Source organism: Leucopleurus acutus, assembly GCF_964270905.1.
Source record: "Leucopleurus acutus genome assembly, chromosome: 8".
In the NCBI taxonomy this organism is placed as follows: domain Eukaryota; kingdom Metazoa; phylum Chordata; class Mammalia; order Artiodactyla; family Delphinidae; genus Leucopleurus; species Leucopleurus acutus.
In genome coordinates, this window is record NC_139151.1 from 63,955,531 (window position 1) to 63,981,955 (window position 26,425).

At 39.3% G+C, this 26,425-nt stretch overlaps 1 protein-coding gene across 1 annotated transcript in view; it reads left to right on the forward strand.

Moving 5' to 3' along the window:
- SWAP70 (switching B cell complex subunit SWAP70) overlaps positions 1-26,425 on the forward strand; it is an 81,200-nt gene that overhangs the window by 42,711 nt on the left and 12,064 nt on the right. Inside the window, exons 4-7 of the mRNA XM_082844310.1 lie at positions 15,989-16,216; positions 18,522-18,668; positions 19,784-19,892; positions 23,533-23,714. Of these exons, the coding sequence (XP_082700436.1) occupies positions 15,989-16,216; positions 18,522-18,668; positions 19,784-19,892; positions 23,533-23,714 (666 nt within the window). The remainder of the gene's footprint in view (positions 1-15,988; positions 16,217-18,521; positions 18,669-19,783; positions 19,893-23,532; positions 23,715-26,425) is intronic.

The following is a 26,425-nucleotide window of genomic DNA, read 5'->3' on the forward strand; positions in this document are numbered from 1 at the left end:
TACCAGAGGGGAAGTAGGGGTGGGAAGGGTGAAAGGGATAAAGAGGGTCAACTTTTTGGAAACTAAGTTTTCGGTGGTGAGCACACTATAGTGCATGTAGAATTAGAAATACAGTGTTGTATACATGAAACTTACATAATGTTATGAACCAATGTTACCTCAATAAAAAATCTAAAATTAAAAAAAATAATTAAATCGCGACTAGGGGGAAAAAATAAATGACTTAGCTCAGTGCCTGGCACATGATATGTACTCAGTAAATGTTAGCTCCTATGACTAATATTATTGCATACATTTTTGCACACTAGTCTGCTTATTTCTGTAGGATAAATTTCCAGCAGTGGAATGCTAAGTCCTAAGAAATGCACACTTTCAGGGTATGAGATGAACGAAGCAGAATTGCCCTTCAGAAAGGCTGTACCATTTATATACCTACCAGTAGTGATTGAGGGTGCCCATTATTACCCATCCTGCCAGCATGAGTCTAGTCTGTGATTTATTTGTATGATTCATGTTTATGTTAGGAAAATCTGTTTAAAAGTTCACACTGCAATATTTTATTTCAAGTCAGCAAGGATTAATCGACTGGCAACAGTAAATGAGGCAATAAGAGGAATACAAAGTGAAAAAGATGACTTCCTGCCTTCAAGGAATATGCAGTCTGCTCAAGGAAAAGAAAAAAATCAAGTGTAATTCAAAGCAAAATAAACTACCTGTTATAAGAGAGGTGCAAATGCCATGCAAATACAGAGAAGGGAAAGATTTATTCCAGTTTGAGGGAAGTCAGGGATCAGGGAAGGCTTTTTAAGAGAGGCAGTATAATGTAGTGGTTAAAAGCAGGGTCTTAAACTTTTTCAGTAAAGGGCCAGACAGAAAATATTTGAGGTTTTGTGGGCTTCCTGGGCCATATTGTCTCTGTTATAGCTACTCAACTCTGCTGTTAATAGCGTGAAAGCAGCCACAAGACAATATGTTCCTGTGCTTTAATAAAACTTTTACTTATGGATGTTGAAATTTGAGTTTCATATAATTTTAATGGACCATGAAATATTATTACTCTCTTGATTTTACCCCCTCTAACCGCTGAAAAATGTAAAAACCGTTCTTGGAGCAAGTGTGTATAAAAACAGGCTGAGAGCCAGATTTGGCAGCTGGGGTAGATTTGACTCATGGGCTGTAATTTGGTGTTGCTTGGTTAAGAGCAGGAGTCTGGAGTCAGATTTCTTGGGTTTGAATTCTGGCTTCCACACTGCTCACTAGCTGTGTGACCTTGGGAAATTTACTTCATTAGTTTTTGCTGCAGTTTCCTCAACTGTAAAATAAGGCTAATGCTAGTATCTGCCTCCTAACTGCTCTTGTGAATATCAAATGAGAAGACTGCCTGGCCCTTAGAAAGTGCTCATTGTGTTACCTATTATATTTAGTGGGAAGGTAGCATTTATGCTGGGCCTTAAAAGACGGAAGAATTTTGACTAATGAAGAAGGCAGAGGAGAAGACTTCCGGTTGGAGGGAACAGTGGGCAAGGTTATATGAGGCAGGAAAGGAAAGGAAGGGCATGTCGGAGATGAGTGAGGTATCCAGCTTGACTGAATTGCCAGTCTTTGAAACAGCTGGATTGACTGATTTAAGCCAAAAAGGGAATTTTAAAAAGGATGTTGGGTAGCTGACAGAATGGCTATGATGGCTGAAAAACCAGGTGTGGAGGCTATGCAGTGAGGAACCACAGGGAAAATGTGTGTTGTACTTTTACCACGGAACACCTCTGGCCCTGCACACTGGGTGCTGTCCAGGAACTCAAATCTTCCTGCAAGTAACTGTTCTTGCTACCATGGAGAGTTTTCTGTGCCTATTTCTCAATCACAGTCAGGGCATGATGCATCTAATTGTTATAACCTAGGTCACATGCCATGAGCTAGCTGCAAAGGAGGCCTGGAAAGTGTCCAATTGTGTTTTTAACTTCCATATTGGGAATTCCCCAGACATAAGAAGCGGGTTAGGTGCCGGGCAGTCAAAAAGAATGACACATGCCCTTTCTAACTAGAATGTGAGGGCTGTACAGAGATAGAGACAAGTTTCAGGTCTGGGCGACTGGGAGGTAATATAGTATGGTTGTTTAAAGCATGGTCTTTCAAATCAGACTGCCTGGTTTAAATCCCTACTTGACCACTTTTTAGCTCTGTGACTGTGAACAGATTACTTAATCTCCCTGTTTGGGTTACCCCATCTGGAAAATGGGGATCACTACTTCCTTCACTGGACTCTTGTGAGGACTGATAGTTGATACATGTGAAGCATTTAACTTAATGTCTGGCTCCATGATAAACGCTCACTAAATTTTGTGTGTGTGTGTGTGTGTGTGTGTGTGTGTGTGTGTATGAATGAATGACAGGGTGATGAACAAATTGGAGATATGATGTATGATGATGGGTTTGGTACATTTGGCATTTTGAGTGGATCATCCTTGTGGAGCTGTCCTGTTTGAACTGAAAGAGTACGTTTAGAGCTGTGAGAGATCAGGGCTGGAGACAGAGACAGGGAAGCCATGGGAGTAGGTTAGATCAGGGAGGAAGAGACAATAGTGGGAGAAGCGAGGGCTGAAGACAGAATTTTGGGCCCATTTCTGTAGCAGGGGGAGGAAGTAGATTTGGTAAAGGAAGCAGAACTGGATAGTCTGTGAGGTTGGTGGAGAACTGGGAGAGTGTTGAGTCATGGGTGCCAAAGAAAGAAAAAGTTCTAAGAAGCAGAAAAGTAGTTCCTAGCATTAGATTCTATAGAAAAATTAGAGGGTAATGAGTGAGAAGTTGCCCTTGGATTTAACAATTAGGTGGTCATTGGTAAGCAAGGAGAAGGCAGTTTCACTGTAGCGGTGGGGACAGTTTCTTAGTGCTTAATAATAATAATAATGTAATTGTGCACGTATGTGAAAGGGGAAGTAAAAAATAAAACATGCTGAGCTTCCCTGGTGGCGCAGTGGTTGAGAGACCGCCTGCCGATGCAGGGGACACGGGTTCGTGCCCCGGTCCGGGAAGATCCCACATGCCGCGGAGCGGCTAGGCCCGTGAGCCATGGCTGCTGAGCCTGCGTGTCCGGAGCCTGTGCTCCGCAACGGGAGAGGCCACAACAGTGAGAGGCCCGCGTACCGCCAAAAAAAATAAAAATAAAAATAAAAAAATAAAACATGCTATGGAATTTTTGTCCACAAAATTTTTTTTAATACAGAAACATATAGAAGGGAATAGAATGTTGATAGATGTAGAAAAAGATATGCTAATGGTATTTTTAAAACCTAGCTGCTGCTTAGGGAGAGTGGGAGGGAGATGCAAGAGGGAGGGAATATGGGATTATATGTATACATATAGCTGATTCCCTTTGTTATACAGCAGAAACTAACACAACATTGTAAAGCAATTATATTCCAATAAAGATGTTAAAAAAAACTATATTACAACAGTGACTATAAGGAAATCTTTCAAAAAAAAACCTAGCTGCTGCTTGGAAGAATTGTGCTAATAAATCTCCAGTATTGTTTTTTAAGACATTTTGTAGTTATACTTAGTGTTGTAAATTTATTTGCGTTTTCTTTAGAACTGGAGATGGGGTGGGTCTCTTACCCGTGATCTTTTGATCTCTAAAATATCCACAGTGGACTTGAAAGTGGCTTTGTCCTGATTTCAGAATTAGAAATTAGTTTGTAAGGAGACTTAACCATATTCCTCAAAGCAGCTCTTACTTGATGTGGAGGACTTGTCATTAGTAGATTATCACTGAGTCACAGGCTCTGGAGGGAGCCAGTCAGCATCAGCTTCCTGACTACTCTGCCTATGACACTCAAAAGATTTATGCTCGGGGGCTTCCCTGGTGGCACAGTGGTTGAGAGTCCGCCTGCTGATGCAGGGGACACGGGTTCGTGCCCCGGTCCGGGAGGATGGGCCCGTGAGCCATGGCCGCTGAGCCTGCACGTCCAGAGCCTGTGCTCCGCAGCGGGAGAGGCCACAACAGTGAGAGGCCTGCGTACCGGAAAAAAAAAAAAAAAAAAAAAAGATTTATGCTCGGGACTTCCCTGGTGGCTCAGTGGTTAAGAATCCGCCTACCAAGGCAGGGGGCACGGGTTCGAGCCCTGGTGTGGGAAGATCCCACATGCCGCGGAGCAACCAAACCCATGCGCCACGACTACTGAGCCTGCGCTCTAGAGCCCACATGCCACAACTACTGAAGCCCGCGCACCTAGAGCCCGTGCGCCACAACAAGAGAAGCCACCGCAATGAGAAGTCTGCGCACCGCAACGAAGAGTAGCCCCCGCTTGCCGCAACTAAAGAAAGCCTGCACGCAGCAACGAAAACCCAACGCAGCCAAAAATAAATAAACTTATTTAAAAAAAAAAAAAGATTTCTGCCCTAGGTGGCCTGAAAAACTGGGACCTACATAAGACTTGATGTGGGCCATGACTTTATTTTTATGCACCCAGAGCCCAGCCAAGACTTCACTGCTTGCTTGCCTTCCTCTTTGCAGGCTGACAGGAATGTCTTCGTCCTCTCCTAAACAAGTTAATCTTATTCGAGAAGGGAATGGCCTCTTTTTGACTTGTCAGGATAGTCAAGTAGCATACCTTGTCATGTCATTGTTTGGACTTAACTGTTGTTTTGATGTCCTTCGCTCCCTCAGCATTCTTCTGATTAGAAGTAGAAATAGCGTTAGTTTTACGGATTATTCCTCTGTGGCCAGGAGTACTTGTGGGGGAAAAGAAGGGATCATTGAAACAGATTTACGTGGAACTGCTTTGTCTGGCTGCTGAACCGGCCTCCTAAGGTTTAAAATATGGCCTTGTATTTATTGAGCTCCTAGCACATCTCCTGGCCTTTGCCAAGCACTGCAAATTCAAGGTTGCACAGTTTATGAGAAACAGTAGAGTCATTTCTTAAGGTGCCCATTCTCTGTTAGATTTTGTTTTCTTCCTAAGTACTTTAATAGTGTTAAAAAAACTATATTTTGAATGAGTATTAGACTTACAGATTTTAATAAAATTAAGTATGAAAATGTACATTTAAGAATAAATTTTGAAGTATAATGTCTTAATTTGTCATGAATGAGTTTGATTTGTATTATTACAAACAGTTTTTAGGCTTTATAAATTTAAAGTAATTTTTATGTTTCCAATAAGTCATTTACCATAATGATGGTTTGCATTTTAAGTCCAAAATATTTTTAAGTTAAGATTTAATTCTCCAGCTTTGATTAATACTATATGAGATATAAGTAACAGTGGTAGTGACATGAATAACATAAGTGGGGTAAGTTTGCTTTTGACTCAGTTTCCCATCACCCAGAATATCAATCAATATCAAGAATATTGAATACATTAAGTGAAAGTGACTTAGTACCAAAAGTCAAGAAATTGCATGTCCCCATTTGAGATGGTTCTATAATTTTTGTCAAATGATATTCCTGGAAATGTGTGTCTGTAAAGTACAGTTTTTACATTAGCATTCATTTCCCACAGAACCAAGAACAAAACAGGATGTTTGTCTGTTGCTTATTTGGAAGAATTGCCTTCTTGCAATTAAATATTAAACCTGAAATAGTTTTAAGAGATCCTTTATTAAGAAATAAAATCTGAATTGTTATTAAGTTAATAAAGACCCTCTTCAATGATTACAGTGAAACAACTTCTAACAAATAAACTTTGGAGCCAGAGGCCTCAAAAATCACATGCAGCTTGAAAGTTTATTCTTTGTTATTTTTGGTGCAACTTGCCTTGGGAGGAGGAAGTAAGCTGCTTCCTGAAACTGAATGAGCTCTTAGAATTGGTGCAGTCCACTCAGACTAACACAGCAGCACGTGATTTATTACTTAGTATCATCGAATAGTTACTGAGAATGGGAATGTTTGTCTCTCCTTGGCCCAATATAAGGAAGTAAGAGGTCCTTAAGTTATTTGGTTATAAGTATATGACTGTGTTGAAAGCCAACAGGAAATGAATCTAGATTAGTTGCCTGGAACAGTCACTGGGAATGCAGAGCAGATGCTGAGTGCTGATGACAAACTCTGGAGGGTCGGGGGAGGGCAACTTCAGAAAGGTTCAGGATGAATCTGGGAAGCTGTTTCTAGAGCTGAGTTTGCTGCTAACAGGAAACAATGTTAAAGACATTCCAATATACATGAGGAATTGAAGCTCAGAGTGTGAGGGGCACCAGTTCATTCACAGTGGTAAGTGAGGAAAAGCTAAGGCTGTTTCTTGACTTGTCATGCCCACTTTTTGTTGTCCTGTCCATGCATGTGGCCACACCCATGGCCTCACTACTAAAACTTCTAGCAGTGCCTGTACAACCTTTATCCCAAGTTGTGATCAGGCAGCATGGGCCCTCTTTTTGCTGCCTTAGGGAGATTGAATTTCTGTGCATGATAACACCTCTAAGTTATTCTACTTTGGTCAATTATTTATATAATTGACTTTTTCTCTCTTGTGTCTTATTGCCTTTAAGCTTTTTTCCTTCTACTCTTTTCTGTCCTGTTCTCTCCTTCCCTTTTCCCTTTCTTTTCTTCTTAATAATTTTCTTTTTCTCTTTTCCACTGCCTATCCCTATTACTTCTGTTTAAAAGCCAAGAAAATAATATCTGATAAGCTAAAGAGCAGATGTTACATCTTCAGCAAGAGAAAGGAAAGACCTAAGTGTGTTTTTCTCCAGCAAGTAAACATTTGTTGAATACCTACTGTATGCTAGATTTAGGGTATTAGATAATCTGCATACAAGAGGAGCTTATAATATCTCATCAAATTACAATAGAACTCTTGATATTTTTTGACCTTGTGATATTTTGCAAATGTATATTTCTTTGCAAACATGTTTTTCCTATTGTTGGCATTCTTTTTCTGTTAAAGTATGTTATTTCACAAACGACATTATAATCAAATTGTTGGAAGTGCAAAGAAGAGAAAGAAAAAATTAATTCACAATCCTATCTGTAACAAATTAGGCTCTAATATTTTGCTCTAGTATTTTTCAAAATATTTATATAAATTTGTGCAATGGAGATCATAGGTAAATTTAATTTTGCATTCCTCCTCACTTAATATTATTTCATAAATGCTTTCTTAAATGTAATTTTATTTTTTCTGTTTTTTAAAAATTTAATTTAATTAATTTATTTTTTATACAACAGGTTCTTATTAGTTATCTATTTTATACATATTAGTGTATACATGTCAATCCCAATCTCCCAGTTGATCCCCCACCCCCACCCTCCGCACTTTACCCCCTTGGTGTCCATACGTTTGTTCTCTACATCTGTGTCTCTGTTTCTGCCTTGCAAACTGGTTCATCTGTACCATTTTTCTAGATTCCACATATATACATTAATATACGATATTTGTTTTTCTCTTTCTGACTTACTTCGCTCTGTAGGACAATCTCTAGGTCCATCCATGTCTCTACAAATGACCCAATTTCGTTCCTTTTTATGGCTGAGTAATGTTCCATTGTATATATGTACCACATCTTCTTTACCCATTTGTCTGTCAGTGGGCATTTAGGATGCTTCCATGACCTGGCTATTGTAAATAGTGCTGCATTGGGGTGCATGTGTCTTTTTTGTTTGTTTATTGAAACAGAAAGTCACAAAAATTATAATCATCCTCATCAGTTCACTCAGCCCCATGTAATTAATTTTTGTTTCATCTTGATCTTTTTTTTTTTTTTTAACATCTTTATTGGGGTATAATTGCTTTACAATGGTGTGTTAGTTTCTGCTTTATAACAAAGTGAATCAGTTATACATATACATATGTTCCCATATCTCTTCCCTCTTGCGTCTCCCTCCCTCCCACCCTCCCTATCCCACCCCTCCAGGCTGTCACAAAGCACCGAGCCAATATCCCTATGCCATGCGGCTGCTTCCAACTAGCTATCTACCTTACTACGTTTGTTAGTGTGTATATGTCCATGACTCTCTCTCGCCCTGTCCCAGCTCACCCTTCCCCCTCCCCATAACCTCAAGTCCGTTCTCTAGGAGGTCTGCGTCTTTATTCCTGCCTTACCCCTAGGTTCTTCATGACATTTTTTTTTCTTAAATTCCATATATATGTGTTAGCATACGGTATTTGTCTTTTTCTTTCTGACTTATTACTTCACTCTGTATGACAGACTCTAGGTCTATCCACCTCATTACAAATAGCTCAATTTCGTTTCTTTTTATGGCTGAGTAATATTCCATTGTATATATGTGCCACATCTTCTTCATCCATTCATCTTTTGATAGGCATTTAGGTTGCTTCCATGACCTGGCTATTGTAAATAGTGCTGCAGTGAACATTGGGGTGCATGTGTCTTTTTAAATTTTGGTTTTCTCTGGGTATATACCCAGTAGTGGGATTGCTGGATCATATGGTAATTCTATTTTTAGTTTTTTAAGGAACCTCCATACTGTTCTCCATAGTGGCTGTATCATTTTACATTCCCAACAACAGTTCAAGAGGGTTCCCTTTTCTCCGCACCCTCTCCAGCATTTGTTGTTTGTAGATTTTCTGATGATGCCTATTCTAACTGGTGTGAGGTGATACCTCATTGTAGTTTTGATTTGCATTTCTCTCATAATTAGTGATGTTGAGCAGCTTTTCTGCCAATTTTTGTGTTGGGTTGTTTGTTTCTTTAATATTGAGCTGCATGAGCTGTTTATATATTTTGGAGATTAATCCTTTGTCTGTTGATTCGTTTGCAAATATTTTCTCCCATTCTGAGGGTTGTCTTTTCATCTTGTTTATGGTTTCCTTTGCTGTGCAAAAGCTTTTAAGTTTCATTAGGTCTCATTTGTTTATTTTTGTTTTTATTTCCATTACTCTAGGAGGTGGATCAAAAAAGATCTTGCTGTGATTTATGTCAAAGAGTGTTCTTCCTGTGTTATCCTCTAAGAGTTTTATAGTGTCCAGTCTTACATTTAGGTCTTTAATCCATTTTGAGTTTATTTTTGTGTATGGTGTTAGGGAATGTTCTAATTTCATTCTTTTACATATAGCTGTACAGTTTTCCCAGCACCACTTATTGAAGAGACTGTCTTTTCTCCATTGTATATCCTTGCCTCCTTTGTCATAGATTAGTTGACCATAGGTGCATGGGTTTATCTCTGGGCTTTCTATCCTGTTCCATTGATCTATATTTTTGTTTTTGTGCCAGTACCATATTGTCTCGATTACTGTAGGTTTGTAGTATAGTCTGAAGTCAGGGAGTCTGATTCTTCCAGCTCCTTTTTTTTCCCTCAAGATTGCTTTGGCTATTCGGGGTCTTTTGTGTCTCCATAAAAATTTTAAGATTTTTTTTTGTTCTAGTTCTGTAAAAAATGCCATTGGTAATTTGATAGGGATTGCATTGAATCTGTAGATTGCTTTGGAGTATAGTCATTTTCACAATATTGATTCTTCCAGTCCAAGAACATGGTATATCTCTCCATCTGTTTGTATTATCTTTGATTTCTTTCATCAATGTCTTATAGTTCTGAGTACAGGTCTTTTACCTCCTTAGGTAGGTTTATTCCTAGGTATTTTATTCTTTTTGTTGCAATGGTGAATGGGATTGTTTTCTTAATTTCTATTTCTGGTCTTTCCTTGTAAGTGTATAGGAATGCAAGAGATATCTGTGCATTAATTTTGTATCCTGCAACTTTACCAAATTCATTGATTAGCTCTAGAAGTTTTCTGGTGGCACTTTTAGGATTCTCTATGTATAGTATCATGTCATCTGCAAACAGTGACAGTTTTACTTCTTCTTTTCCAATTTGTATTCCTTTATTTCTTTTTCTTCTCTGATTGCTGTGGCTAGGACTTCCAACACTATGTTGAATAATAGTGGTGGGAGTGGACATCCTTGTCTTGTTCCTGATCTTAGAGGAAATGCTTTCAGTTTTTCACCATTGAGAATGATGTTTGCTGTGGGTTTGTCATATATGGCCTTTATTATGTTGAGGTAGGTTCCCTCTATGCCCACTTTCTGCAGAGTTTTTTATCATAAATGGGTGTTGAATTTTGTCAAAAGCTTTTTCTGCATCTATTGAGATGATCATACGGTTTTTATTCTGCAATTTGTTAATATGGTGTATCACATTGATTGACTTGCGTATATTGAAGAATCCTTGCATCCCTGAGGTAAATCCCACTTGATCGTGGTGTATTATCCTTTTAATGTGCTGTTGGATTCTGTTTGCTAGTATTTTGTTGAGGATTTTTGCATCGATATTCATCAGTGATATTGGTCTGTAATTTTCTTTTTTGGTAGTATCTCTGTCTGGTTTTGGTATCAGGGTGATGGTCGCCTCATAGAATGAGTTTGGGAGTGTTCCTTCCTCTGCAATTTTTTGGAAGAGTTTGAGAAGGATGGGTGTTAGCTCTTCTCTAAATGTCTGATAGAATTCACCTGTGAAGCCATCTGGTCCTGGATTTTTGTTTGTTGGAAGATTTTTAGTCACAGTTTCGATTTCATTACTTGTGATTGGTCTGTTCATATATTCTGTTTTTTCCTGGTTCAGTCTTGGAAGGTTATACCTTTCTAAGAATTTGTCCATTTCTTCCAGGTTGTCCATTTTATTGGCATAGAGTTGCTTGTAGTAGTCTCTTATGATGCTTTGTATTTCTGTGGTGTCTGTTGTAACTTCTCTTTTTTCATTTCTAATTTTATTGATTTGTGTCTTCTCCCTCTTTTTCTTGATGAGTCTGACTAATGGTTTATCAATTTTGTTTATCTTCTCAAAGAACCAGCTTTTAGTTTTTTTTTTTCAGCTTTTAGTTTTATTGATCTTTGCTATTGTATCTTTGTTTCTATTTCATTTATTTCTGCTCTGTTCTTTATGGTTTCTTTCCTTCTACTAACTTCGGATTTTGTTTGTTTTTCTTTCTCTAGTTCCTTTAGGTGTAAGGTTAGGTTGTTTATTTGAGATTTTTCTTGTTTCTTGCAGTAGAATTGTATTGCTGTAAACTACCCTCTTTGAACTGCTTTTGCTGCATCCCATAGGTTTTGGATCATCTTGTTTTTGTTGTCATTTGTCTCTAGGTATTTTTTGATTTCCTCTTTGATTTCTTCAGTGATCTCTTGGTTATTTAGTAACTTATTGTTTAGCCTCCATGTATTTGTATTTTTTACGTTTTTTTCCCCTGTAATTGATTTCTCATCTCATAGCATTGTTGTCAGAGAAGATGCTTGATATGATTTCAGTTTTCTTAAATTTACCGAGGCTTGATTTGTGACCCAAGATGTGATCTATCCTGGAGAATGTTCCGTGTGCAGTTGAGAAGAAAATGTAATATGCTGTTTTTGGATGGAATGTCCTATAAATATCAATGAAATCTATCTGGTCTCTTGTGTCATTTAAAGCTTGTGTTTCCTTGTTAATTTTCTGTCTGGATGATCTGCCCATTAGTGTAAGTGTGGTGTTAAAGTCCCCTGTCCCCTAGTATTATTGTGTTACTGTCGATTTCCTCTTTTATAGCTGTTAGCATTTGCCTTATGTATTGAGGTCCTCCTGTCTTGGGTGCATTTATATTTATAGTTGTTATATTTTCTTCTTGGATTGATTCCTTGATCATTATGTGTGTCCTTCCTTGTCTCTTGTCCATTCTTTAAAGTCTATGTTATCTGATGTGAGTATTGCTACTCCAGCTTTCTTTTGATTTCCATTTGCATGGAATATCTTTTTCCATCACCTCACTTTCAGTCTGTATGTGTCCCTAGGTCTGAAGTGGGTCCTTTGCAGACAGCATATATATGGGTCTTGTTTTTGTATCCATTCAGCGAGCCTGTGTCTTTTGGGTGGAGCATTTAATCCATTCACATTTAAGGTAATTATTGATATGTATGTTTCTGTTACCATTTTCTTAATTGTTTTGGGGTGTTTCTTTGTAGGTACTTTTCTTCTCTTGTGTTTCTCACTTAGAGAAGTTCTTTTAGCATTTGCTGTAGAGCTGGTTTGGTGGTGCTGAATTCTCTTAGCTTTTTCTTGTTTGTAAAGCTTTTGATTTCTCCATCAAATCTGAATGAGATCCTTGCTAGGTAGAGTAATCTTGGTTGTAGCGTCTTCCTTTTCATCACTTTAAATATATTGTGCCCCCCCCCACTTCTGGCCTGTAGAGTTTCTGCGGGAAATCAGCTGTTACCCTTATGGGAGTTCCCTTGTATTTTATTTGTTGTTTTTCCCTTGTTGCTTTTAATAATTTTTCTGTGTCTTTTAATTTTTCTGTTTGATTACTATGTGTCTTGGCGTGTTTCTCCTTGGGTTTATCCTGCCTGGGACTCTCTGTGCTTCCTGGACTTGGGTGGCTATTTCCTGTCCCATGTTAGGGAAGTTTTCCACTATAATCTCTTCAAATATTTTCTCGGGTCCTTTCTCTCTCTTTTCTCCTTCTGGGGCCCCTATAACGCGAATGTTGGTGCATTTAATGTTGTCCCGGAGGTCTCTTAGATTGTCTTCGTTTCTTTTTTTCTTTTTTCTGTTTCACAGCAGTGAATTCCACCATTCTGTCTTCCAAGTCACTTATCCGTTCTTCTGCCTTAGTTATTCTGCTATTGATTCCTTCTAGTGTATTTCTAGTGTATTTTTCAGTTCTTGTGTTGTTCATCTCTGTGTGTTTGTTCTTTAATTCTTCTAGGTCTTCGTTAAACACTTCTTGCACCTTCTCGGTTTTTGCCTCCATTCTTTTTCCGATGTCCTGGATCATCTTCACTATCATTATTCTGAATTCTTTTTCTGGAAGTTTGCCTATCTCCACTTCGTTTAGTTGTTTTTCTGGGATTTTGTCTTGTTCCTTCATCTGGTGCATAGTCCTCTGCCTTTTCATTTTGTCTTTCTGTGAATGTGGTTTTCACTGCACGGGCTGCAGGATTGTAGTTCTTCTTGCTTCTGCTCTCTGCCCCCTGGTGGATGAGGCTATCTAAGAGGCTTGTGCAAGCTTCCTGATGGGAGGGACTGGTGGTGGGTAGAGCTGGGTGTTGCTCTGGTGGGCAGAGCTGTGTAAAACTTTAATGTGCTTGTCTGCTGATGGGTAGGGCTGGGTTCCCTCCCTGTTGGTTGTTTGGCCTGAGGCGACCCAGCACTGGAGGTTACAGGCTCTTTGGTGGGGCTAATGGCGGACTCTGGGAGGGCTCACGCCAAGGAGTACTTCCCAGAATTTCTGCTGCCAGTGTCCTTGTCCTCACAGTGAGACACAGCCACCTCCTGCCTCTGCAGGAGACCCTCCAACACTAGCAGGTAGGTCTGGCTCCATCTCCTGTGTGGTCACTGCTCCTTCCCCTGGGTCCTGATGTGCACACTACTTTGTGTGTGCCCTCCAAGAGTGGAGTCTCTGTTTCCCCCAGTCCTGTCAACGTCCTTCAGTCAAATCCCGCTAGCCTTCAAAGTCTGATTCTCTGAGAATTCCTCCTCCTGTTGCCAAACCCCCAGGTTGGGAAGCCTGACATGGGGCTCAGGACCTTCAATCCAGTGTGTGGACTTCTGTGGTGTAATTGTTCTCCAGTTTGTGAGTCACCCACCCAGCTGTTATGGGGTTTGATTTTACTGTGATTGTCCCTCCTACCATCTCATTGCAGCTTCTCCTTTGTCTTTGGATGTGGGTTATCTTTGTTGGTGAGTTCCGGTGTCTTCCTGTCGATGATTGTTCAGCAGTTAGTTGTGATTCCAGTGTGCTCGCAATAAGGAGTGAGTGCACATCCTTTTATTCCGCCATCTTGAACCAGTCTGCCTTAAATGTAATGTTAAATGGTTGAATAGTATTCTACTCAGTGCAGAAGGAAGAAACATTGATGGAGTTCATACTGTGCCAGACATTGTGCACAGTGTTCTATTTTTGTCCCATTTTATCCCCATAGTAGTTCTGTATGATGGGTGTTATTATACCCATTTCATAGATGAGAAAAATTGAGACCTAGCTTAGTTTATTTCCATTTCATTAATTGACCTCTACTACATTCTATGTATGATTCTGAGTTCTGGAGAGTCAAAGATGAGTGGGACATTGTCCCTCCTGTAAGGATTTCAGAAAATCTACAGGGGGCAGCGTATGAGTATAGAGATAGTTTCAATACAGTATGCTGAGTGCAGTGACACAGAAGAGGAACACCTGACCTGGGTCAGAGCAGTTTTACCAGAGCAGTGCTTCTCAAACTTTAATGTGCATATGGAAGAAGTACTGGGGGTTCTTGTTAAAATGCAGATTCTGATTTTGGGGTCTTCGGTGCGGGATGAGATTCTTCATTTCCAACAGGCTTCCAGGTGATGCTGATGCTGCTGGTCCACATTTTGGACTATTTTGAGTGGGAATATTATAGACAATGTAGGATTTGAACAGATACCAGTTAGCTGGGTAGAGAAATGGGGAAAGGTAATCTAGATAGGACAGCATGGGGCAAGGCATAGAAGCATAAAAAAATGTGTTAAATGGGTAGACTACTTATAATCTATAGCAGGTGTTGGCAAACTACAGCCTGCTGGGTGAATTCAGCCCACATAGCCTGTTTTTATATAGCCCATGTGCTAAGATAATTTTCACGTTTTTAAAGGGTTGTTAAAAAATACCAAAAAAAACAAAAAAAACCCGAACAAAGAAGAACATATACCAGAGATGTAGAAAGTCTTAAATGTTTACAAGCTAGCCCTTTACAGAACATGCTTGCGATCTGTGTTGATGGTGGTTATTGGTGGAGTGTAAAATCTGCAGTAGGGCATGGCAGGAAATATGTTAGAGACAGTAGGCAGGGGTGATCACAGGGGACACAGAGGAGCTTGGCCTTTATCTTTGAGGTGATAGGGAGCTAGGCAGAGTTTAAAGAAGGGAGGTGATGGGCTTCCCTGGTGGCACAGTGGTTGAGAGTCCGCCTGCCGATGCAGGGGACACGGGTTTGTGCCCCGGTCCGGGAAGATCCCATATGCCGCGGAGCAGCTGGGCCCGTGAGCCATGGCCGCTGAGCCTGCGCGTCTGGAGCCTGTGCTCAGCAACGAGAGAGGCCACGACAGTGAGAGGCCCGCGTACCGCAAAAAAAAAAAAAAAAAAAAAGAAGGGAGGTGAAAACAGTAGGATTTTGTCACTGATTTGATGTAAGGGAGTGGGGAAAAGGGTCCTGACATGGGTGAATGGTGTTGTTCCCAACTGAAATCCATAATTGGAGGAGAAGCCATTTGAAAGGTAGAGATGGTTCATTCATTTTTGCACATGTTGAGTTTGAGAGAGCACTGTAGGATACCCAGGCTTTCCAGAAGATAAGAGAGATCAATTCTCATTCAGTATTACTGCATCACTGTTTTGTTTAACTGTTACTATTTCATTTACACTTTTAAAGTACTTTCATGTCACGTGTACATCCATACTCATTCATCTGAAAAAAACAGGTTGTTGAACAGCAGGTGTCTTGTAATCCCTTTCATGCAATGTGATGTGTGTGTGTGTAGAGCTGTCTGGAAGGATGCGTGCAGTATTTTCTACTGTTTTTCTATACAAAGCTATGTGTTTTGGGATTTAATAGACTTTTCTGGCCCAGGCTAGGAATTCACCATTGTTTGCAACATTGTCAGCATTCTAATGAGAAGCAGCAGCATTAATTTCAAATAATTGGCTTATGTGGAAAATTAATAAATTGGTGACTAAGTTGTACATACTTTGAGATGCTTATTGTTCAGTAAAATTAATATTCTGATATATTGAAATCCAACAGAGTAATCAGATCACATCAATTAGTTTGTGTATGATAGTATGTGTGCAGTTTGCTTTAGTTCTGTATGCAAATATACTATACTCTTAAAGGTTCCAGTTTTTGATTACTTATTCTAGTTTAATATAGAATAAATGGCATTTTATCCATACCCTTCTCCCTGGTAGTATCATGATTCTTGAAAGATACACTTTTGGCACTATAAAAGAATATTTCCGAAATTGACCTTTCAGTGTAAGTAACACAGGTACATATCTAAGTTTAAACGTTATTTTTTTGCTATGAAATAATGTTTTAAAAATTCTTTGTATAGATTGAATACCTGCTTAAGAAACTTACAGAAGCTATGGGAGGAGGTTGGCAACAAGAACAATTTGAAAATTATAAAATCAACTTTGATGACAGTAAAGATGGCCTTTCCGTGTGGGAACTGATTGAGCTTATTGGAAATGGACAGTTTAGCAAAGGCATGGATCGGCAGACAGTGTCCATGGCAATTAACGAGGTCTTTAATGAGCTTATATTAGATGTGCTGAAACAGGTAAGAGTCCTATAACACTATTTCTCCTTACCTTTAGAATTTGACATGTTTGAAATAAAACAAATTTGCATTACAAAGATGAGTCTAAGTCACTTATACTTTTACACTGATTGAGAACAGGAATAAAGTTTCTTATTTTCCCAGTCTTGTGTTAGGCTTTCATTGTAAAGAATTACAGTTAAGCATTGGGAAATTACTATTTTGAAATAACTGTTTAACTGATCACATTTCTAAACATTTTTAAAGTACTTTTATGTCACGTGTACATCCATACTTATTCATCTGAAAGATCCCATGGCATATTGTTCAGTGAAAAAAAGTTTCTTGAACAGTAGGTGTCTTGTCATCCCTTTCATGCAATGTGATTTGTGTTTGTAGAGCTGTCTGGAAGGATGAGTGCCAAAATGTTGATTGCCGCTGGATTGTGGGATTTCTGTGAATTTTATTTTATTCTTTGTTCTTTTCTTATTATTGGACTTACTATTATATATGTTTACACATGTTGATCTCTCTTTATATATATGATATATATTATTTTTATAAAATCATAAAAATATTCTTTCTTTTGGGAAAAAATACCTTTATATAGTAAAGTTGTGTTTATCATATTAGATGATAAAGTTTGTTTTCTCAGCACCTGCATAGCATCTGATATACATATGGAGGCTTAATGCTTATTAAGTAGAATTTATATATTTTTAGTGGATTAGATTAGATTTCCTACCTTATTACATTGAATAATAGCTCTGATTTGGGATTTCCTTACTTTGGTCCTTTCTTTGCTCTGTTAGGTGATATTGTTTTTGCTCTTTTCTCCAAATGGAGCCCATCAAAAAAATTAATTGAGGCTTAATTTGTGTAAGTTTTTGGTGCTGCAAAGAGTTATGAGACATGGTCTCTGTCTGAAGAGGATTTCCAGACAGATTAGGATGGCAGAATATAGAACTACAGATGAATTGCAATATGAGATAGCTTTGGCTTAAATGTTCAAGGATTAGCAAACTGAACAAGTAATATGATTAGAACTTAGTGTAATAATCAAATGATACAGCCAAGATATTATCATATATTTAACAATGTGTATAGTCTAGCACAAGCTATCAGCACCTATAGATTTACTATTTAAAATGTGAGTTAGGGCTTCCCTGGTGGCACAGTGGTTGAGAGTCCGCCCGCCGTTGCAGGGGACACGGGTTCATGACCCAGTCCGGGAGGATCCCACATGCCGCGGAGCGGCTAGGCCCGTGAGCCATGGCCGCTGAGCCTGCGCGTCCGGAGCCTGTGCGCCACAACGGGAGAGGCCACAACAGTGAGAGGCCCGCGTACCACAAAAAAAAAAAAAAAAAAAAAAAAAAAAGAGTTATTCTTGAATAGTACTGAAGGGTTTTGGCCTATAATAAATGTGTAGTTTTGCTGAAGTAAAATTTTTAATCATACACCTTTGATGCTGATGTATGGGAAGGAAGCACAGGGCTAGTAAGTGTGAGCATAGAAGCTATACTTAGAAGCCAGTAGCCTAACTACTGGTCCAGTTCTTTTTCTGCTCCTTTGGAGCAGAGTCATCCTCCAGAATTGTGAGGTCAGGTAGAGAGGTACTTTGGTGCCAGAGGGTGACTGGCTGAGAAGATATGCTTGGCCAAGTTGACTGATAGGTTTTAGCATTTTCATTGATGGAGGTCTAGATTTACTGAGAATCACTGTGAGGTCTAGGTCTAGATTTACTGAGAATCTCAGATCACTGTGTGTGTGCATGTGTTTGTGTTTTCTATTTTAAAGGGAACAGATAGAATAGTATAATGAACTCTCGTATACCCATCACCCAGCCCCAGGAATCACTGATACCTGCTTAATCCTCCCCGCCTACTTTGACCTCTCCTGTCTTATCTTGACACAAATGCAGACATTTCATTTTATCTATAAATATTTCAGTAGGTATCCCTAAAAGATAAGGTATTAAAAAAAGAAACCCCACAATACTGTTAACATCAGGGGGTCTTGCAGTCTCTTATCTGCATATAGCTTTTGGCGAGGTTGGGGGGTTTGGGTGGGGGGAGGAGATGTCTCTGAGTGTCTAAAATTCTATGTAAACTTTTATCTGCACATGCTTGCATGAATTTGACTGGGTATAGTGCGCTGCCTTTGTAGCTCTTCAAAGGGTTCATGATCCACAAAGGGCAAGAACCTTTGATATTCATGTATTCAAGGCCACACATCAGATAATGGAGTAGGCAAGAATGTCAAGGAAGAGGTATCAGCTCTTATAAATAAAAGGACAGGAGTTTATATCAGATTTAATCTTTCATAGGGTTACATGATGAAAAAAGGCCATAGACGGAAAAACTGGACTGAACGCTGGTTTGTACTAAAACCCAACATAATTTCTTACTATGTGAGTGAGGATCTGAAAGATAAGAAAGGAGACATTCTCTTGGATGAGAACTGCTGTGTGGAGGTAAGAGTCAACGGTTACCTCTTTCCAGTGCTGCCCCCTGCTGTTCAAGTAGTGTATCTTCCTTCTTCTAGACTCCAGAGCCTTAAAAATAATCTTAAAATTTACATTTCCAAAATAATACAGGCTTACAGTAGCCATAGTTTCTGAACCAAAAAATTAGATGCCTGACAAAATTTTTTTCTAATGTGAGTTTATTTTCTTATACTCGAGAATAAAATATAGGGATTAAATCTCATTTGTACATGTAAGGGATCATTTCTTGAATAAAATGGAGTCATAAATAAGAAAATAAAGCAAAACAAATTCAGTAAGAAAGTGTTTGAAATCATGAATATATCAGAAAACCTGGGCCATTTTGAGTGTAATAGATAAACCAAAAGAAGATGTGAGCATTGCCTTGGAATACTTACGGTGACTTTCAGAATACTTTAGTCACAGCTGCTAATTCGGTTAAAGAAGTGAAGTCCTCAAGAACATAAAGTTTTGAGTTTTTAATTTATAGCTGAACTATTGCCACATCTGTATTTGTTGAAGAACATTTAAAATACCTAAGATCTCATTCATAAATGATAATGTGTTTTGATGGTTGAAATGGTATGTATTAATGTCTTAGGGTGTGCAGTGCCCAGTAAGGGGTCTTCTTAGATTCAAGTAAACATGGAGACTCACAAGATTACCATAGGCCATACCAGTCTACTTATAAGGATATAGGACAAGAACCAGCAACAATACCCCTGGTGCAAGGAAGGCAGAGACGCATCTGGAGGGTGTGGGAATCACCCTGGGTTAGAAGCCTCATATCCTATAGGAGTCAAGACCTATTGGAACAGTCCATGGGTATATCTTCCAGGGTTCCCTTAAGAGATGTGCTAAGGTACAAGGGTTGCTGTGCTCAGGAAAGCCCAAAGCATGGCCCATCAGGTGGTGTTGGTTCTCCCAGTCTAGGTGTAGTACACTAATCCAGGGTCATTTTTACCATAAGTACTGTTGCCTAGGGGGCAGCATTAGAAAATCTGTAATATTCATTTATAGGTACTTCTTATATAAATAAGATTGAACTTAATCTAAATACTTTAAAATAAAATTTTAAAGACTAATTTTGCTTTCTGTCTTAGTCCTTGCCTGACAAAGATGGAAAGAAATGCCTTTTTCTCATAAAATGTTTTGATAAGACCTTTGAAATCAGTGCTTCAGATAAGAAGAAGAAACAAGAGTGGATTCAGGGTAAGGTAATTTTTATTACTTGTCATGATATGACTTGAGAGCTCTTTCAGCTTTGGATCTCATTAAAGATACTCGGCATTGTTTCCTCATTGTCTACAGTTATTTCTATGTGAAACAGTAGCTAGAAGAATAACAAAGTGAGAGGAGTTCCCAAAATTTTCATCAATTTCATTTGCCTGATGAATGTGTGGGAAAATTATAAACTGGACATTTTAGGTTTTTTTACGCTTACTATTTAAAGAACATGGAATTTCCCCTTTTAAGGACTATAAAGAATTTTAAAGTAGCCATTTTGAGTATTTAGTAGCGTGTAAAACGAAAGAGGAATTGTGCAATAGCTTTTTTTTTTTTTTTAACATCTTTATTGGGGTATAATTGCTTTACAATGGTGTGTTAGTTTCTGCTTTATAACAAAGTGAATCAGTCATACATAAACATATGTTCCCATATCTCTTCCCTCTTGCGTCTCCCTCCCTCCCACCCTCCCTATCCCACCCCTCCAGGCTGTCACAAAGCACCGAGCCAATATCCCTGTGCCATGCGGCTGCTTCCCACTAGCTATCTACCTTACTACGTTTGTTAGTGTGTATATGCCCATGACTCTCTCTCGCCCTGTCACAGCTCACCCTTCCCCCTCCCCATAACCTCAAGTCCGTTCTCTAGGAGGTCTGCGTCTTTATTCCTGCTTTACCCCTAGGTTCTTCATGACATTTTTTTCCTTAAATTCCATATATATGTGTTAGCATACGGTATTTGTCTTTTTCTTTCTGACTTACTTCACTCTGTATGACAGACTCTAGGTCTATCCACCTCATTACAAATAGCTCAATTTCGTTTCTTTTTATGGCTGAGTAATATTCCATTGTATATATGTGCCACATCTTCTTTATCCATTCATCCGATGACGGGCACTTAGGTTGTTTCCATCTCCGGGCTATTGTAAATAGAGCTGCAATGAACATTTTGGTACATGACTCTTTTTGAATTTTGGTTTTCTCAGGGTATATGCCCAGTAGTGGGATTGCTGGGTCATATGGTAGTTCTATTTGTAGTTTTTTAAGGAACCTCCATACTGTTCTCCATAGTGGCTGAACCAATTCACATTCCCACCAGCAGTGCAAGAGTGTTCCCTTTTCTCCACACCCTCTCCAGCATTTATTGTTTCTAGATTTTTTGATGATGGCCATTCTGACTGGTGTGAGATGATATCTCATTGTAGTTTTGATTTGCATTTCTCTAATGATTAATGATGTTGAGCATTCTTTCATGTGTTTGTTGGCAGTCTGTATATCTTCTTTGGAGAAATGTCTATTTAGGTCTTCTGCCCATTTTTGGATTGGGTTGTTTGTTTTCTTGTTATTGAGCTGCATGAGCTGCTTGTAAATTTTGGAGATTAATCCTTTGTCGGTTGCTTCATTTGCAAATATTTTCTCCCATTCTGAGGGTTGTCTTTTGGTCCTGTTTATGGTTTCCTTTGCTGTGCAAAAGCTTTGAAGTTTCATTAGGTCCCATTTGTTTATTTTTGTTTTTATTTCCATTACTCTAGGAGGTGGGTCAGAAAGGATCTTGCTGTGATTTATGTCATAGAGTGTTCTGCCTATGTTTTCCTCTAAGAGTTTGATAGTTTCTGGCCTTACATTTAGGTCTTTAATCCATTTTGAGCTTATTTTTGTGTATGGTGTTAGGGAGTGATCTAATCTCATACTTTTACATGTACCTGTCCAGTTTTCCCAGCACCACTTATTGAAGAGGCTGTCCTTTCTCCATTGTACATTACTGCCACCTTTATCAAAGATAAGGTGTCCATATGTGCATGGGTTTATCTCTGGGCTTTCTATCCTGTTCCATTGATCTATCTTTCTGTTTTTGTGCCAGTACCATACCGTCTTGATAACTGTAGCTTTGTAGTATAGTCTGAAGTCAGGGAGCCTGATTCCTCCAGTTCCTTCTTTCGTTCTCAAGATTGCTTTGGCTATTCGGGGTCTTTTGTGTTTCCATACAAATTGTGAAATTTTTTGTTCTAGTTCTGTGAAAAATACCAGTGGTAGTTTGATAGGGATTGCATTGAATCTATAGATTGCTTTGGGTAGTAGAGTCATTTTCACAATGTTGATTCTTCCAATCCAAGAACATGGTATATCTCTCCATCTATTTGTATCATCTTTAATTTCTTTCATCAGTGTCTTATAATTTTCTGCATACAGGTCTTTTGTCTCCTTAGGTAGGTTTATTCCTAGATATTTTATTCTTTTTGTTGCAATAGCTTTTGAATACTTCAAGTAGTTTTCAAGATCTGTTACTTTCACAAGAAATCACTAGTTTCAAATAATTATCTCAAGAATGCAAACTTCTGATTTAATAACTTTCAAACTAAAGTATTACTCCAAAATTAGTAAAGAATGAAACACTTTATGAGATTTTATTTTTAATCATGAAAGAGGATTCTGAATGTTATATTCTTGAACATAGGTAAAATTGTTTTATTGAAAATTATGGTCATTTTGATGTAGTTTAAGAGTTGGAAGCAAGTATACCTGGGTCTGAATCCTCTCTCCTGGGCTTCTGGGGTTGAGTTAGGAATTCTCTAGCAGCTTTCTTCTTCTGTGGAATGGGGCAAATAATAGTATCGACCTCTCAGGTTGTTGTGAGGGTTCATAATTAGAAAATGAAGATATAGTTGCATATTTAAAAAATGACACATCATTGCAGAAATGTTTGTGACAGATTGCAAACAACTTAAACGTCCATTAATTGGGGAGTGGTTGAACAGATTATGGTACAGCTACACAGTGGAGAATTGTGCAGTACTGTGCAGTATGTACTGACATGGAAAGCTCTCCAAGGCTCTGAAGAGTGTGTTATGCCAACATTTGTGTCAACAGAAGATGGAGAACGTATATACATGTTTATTTGTATATGCTTTAAGTATCTCAGGAAAGATGCACAGAAACTGTTAGCATTAGTTGCTAGTGAAGTGGAGAACTCAGTACTGGGGGATAGGAGTAGGAGCGAGACTTCATCTATGTCCTTTCATGCTTTTGAGTTTGAACAATGTGAAAGTATTAGCTCTTTAAGTAATTGAAACGATCAGGAAAGAAATCAGATTTCACGTAAAAATTATATAATGCACGTAAAGGGTGTATATATAGCAAATATTCAAAAAATGGTAGCTGCTGTTATCACCTCGGGAAGGGAGTATATAGGGAGATGGTTTCATAAGGTATAGATGAGGGGCAGACTAAATACAGCAGGTAGCAAATCAGATACCAGGAACTTTATATCTCAGCCCTTGCTATGTCTTGTTCTTACCTGGCCTTTTGGGAAGTATAGGAAAGGGAGTTGGAAGTGTTGGGATTTCCTCAAATGTGTGTTATATCCCCAAATCAAGATCTGTTTAAGCACAGATAGGCAGTTACGGAACTTTGGAGCTGGAAGGGACTTCAGAGATCATCTCTCTCATGTTAGAGATGAGAAACCCGTGCTGTAAGAGGTTCTGTGACTTGCTCACGGTCACACCACTGCTCAGTGGCAGGATCAGAATTATCCTGGGTCTCTGGTTTTATTCCCACTATGCCATTTACATGTTAGGCTTACAAAGAATAAAGGGTATTCCCTGTTTTTTCTCCCATGCCTTTCACAGCCATCCATTCTACCATCCATCTGCTGAAGCTGGGCAGCCCCCCACCACACAAAGAAGCCCGCCAGCGTCGGAAAGAACTCCGGAAGAAGGTGCTGGCTGAGCAGGAGGAGCTGGAGCGACAGATGAAGGAGCTCCAGGTGGCAAATGAAAACAAGCAGCAGGAGCTGGAGACCGTGAGGAAGGTGGGCGTGGACGCTGGGCTGGGGGCGGGCTCTCATTTCACTGCAGAAGCCACAGCGACCTCACTTACTTGGTAGAGCTTTGGTTCTACCAAGACTAGGTTAATGCAACCGTAGAGAGATTTTTTTTGTGAACTGTGCTCGCAGGAAGTACATCTAGACCACTGAGTGAGACGCCCTGGTTTACCCAGCCCTTGAAAGTTATGAGGGTCTCAGGGTAGCAGGGACATTTCATTGACCAGAAAAGAACATTTATAAGAACAATGAGCACAGTTGAATTTTGTCAGAGAAAGATGAGACATTGTATTCCCCTAAGGATGTCAAGGTCACTTTTGGTGAACTGGACAGGATCTGTTGCTCTTTTAGGTTTTCCCCCTTAGCTCCCATCTTCACTCATGAGGATCTTGGAAGACCCTTAGTGTTAGAATTGTGGGGTTTTACTTATTGTTTGGAGTCAAAGATACAGTCTGGGTCAGCTTCTCTTTCCATCTCAGGGCTAGGAGGTCAAGTACCACAGGCTGTATGAGATAGTTGACATTCATTGGGAAACTTTCTTCCTCAGTTGTGTATATCACAATTCTGGGTGTGGTGCTGAGTCCTCAGTGTGTGGTCATGGTCTTTATTTGGGGCGCCTTTGGGTTGATCCTTTCTGCCTTGAATCACTGAGCACCTGCTAACCACAAGCTCAAGCATCCTTTTGTGTCCTCCTATGCAGCACCTGTGCCCTGGGATGTGGCATACTTTAAGGCCCCAAATTCCTGGTGGGGTTCTCCCTTTGCAACCCCTAGAAATGCCACACTCTGTGCTGACTTCCTCTGTTTCTGAAGTTGGTTGTCTGTCTTACTGGTGTTTCCTGGTGTGTGATGAATCATTTTTCTCTTGTTGCTTTCAAGATTTTCTTTTTGTCTTTGGTTTTCCACCGTTTTACTATGATGTGTATGTCTGTATGATATGAAGTATGTGTTAAACTCTTTGTATTTATCTTAGAGTTCATTGAACTTTTTGGATGTGTAGGTTAGTATTTTCCATCAGATTGGGAAAGTTTTCAGTCACTATTTCTTCCAATATTTTTCCTTCTCCTTTCTCTCTTTCCTATCCTTCAGATACTCCTGTTATGTGAATGTTGGTGTACTTAACGGGTGTCTCACATTTCTCTGATGCTGTTTTCTTCTCTGTTCTTCAGATTGCATAATTTCTATCAATCTATCTCTTTTTGTTTTGTTTTGTTTTGTTTTGTTTTGCTTTTTGTGGTACGCGGGCCTCTCACTGTTGCGGCCTCTCCCGTTGTGGAGCACAGGCTCCGGACACGCAGGCCCAGCAGCCATGGCTCATGGGCCCAGCCGCTCCGTGGCTTGCGGGATCCTCCCGGACTGAATCATGAACTTGTGTCCCCTGCATCGGCAGGCGGACTCTCAACCACTGCGCCACCAGGGAAGCCCTATCAATCTATCTTTGATAGATTCTTCCTATAGCCCAAATGTATGTATGAGAACCTCTAGTGAATTTTTCATTTCAGTTATTGTACTTTTCAACTCCAGAATTTCCATTTGGTTCTTTTTTATAATTTCTGTCTCTTTATTGATGTTGTCTGTTTGATGGGATATCATCATATCATCTATGACTTCCTTAAGCATGGTTTCCTTAGTTCTTTGAACATATAATAACTTCTTTGAAGTCTTTGCTAAATCCGGTATCTGGGCCCCTTCAAAGGCAGTTTCTATTGCCTGCTTTTTTCCCTGCGTATGAGTCACACTTTTCTCTTTCTTTGCACATCTCATAATTTTTTGTTGAAAACTGGATGTTTTAGATAATACGTTGTAGCAACTCTAGATATGGCTTTCGCCCCTCCCCTAAAAGCTTGTTTTTGTTGTTTGCTCATTTATTTGTTTCATGATTTGGCTGGATTATTTCAGTGGAGTCTGTTTGCCTCATGGTGTGCAGCCTCTGACTGTCCTCCTCCAAAGCACAACCTTGGGCGTGCACACAGTGCCTTGGGGTGACCGAGGTGTCAGCAGGGCTTTTTTGGCATTCTTTTGTTTTATACAATTTTTAAAGTTTACACTCCATTTACAGTTATTACAAAATAGTGGCTATATTCCCCGTGTTGTAGAATACATCCTTAAGCCTATCTTACACCCAACAGTTTGTACCTCCCACTTTCCCTACCCCTATCTTGCCCTCCCCCCTGTAACCGCTAGTTTATTCTCTATATCTGTGAGCCTGCTTCTTTCTTGTTATACTCACTAGTTTGTTGTATGTTTTAGATTCCACATATAAGTGATATCATACCGTATTTGTCTTTCTCTGTCTGACTTATTTCACTTAACATAATGCCTTCCAAGTCCATCCATGTTGCTGCAAATGGCAGAATTTAATTATTTTTTATGGCTAAGTAGTATTCCATTGTAGATATGTATTCACCACATCTATTTTTTATTCATTCATCTGTTGATAGACACTTAGATTGCTTACATATCTTGACAATTGTAAATAATGCTGCTGTGAACATTGGGATGCCTGTATCTTTTCAGATCAGTGCTTTTGTTTTTCTTGGATATAAACCCAGGAGTGGGGACTTCCCTGGTGGTCCAGTGGTTAAGAATCCACCTTCCAATGCACGGGTTTGATCCTTGGTCAGGGAACTAAGCTCCCACATGCTGCAGGGCAACTAAGCCTGTGCGCCGCAACTAGAGAGCCCCTGCGCTGCAGCTACT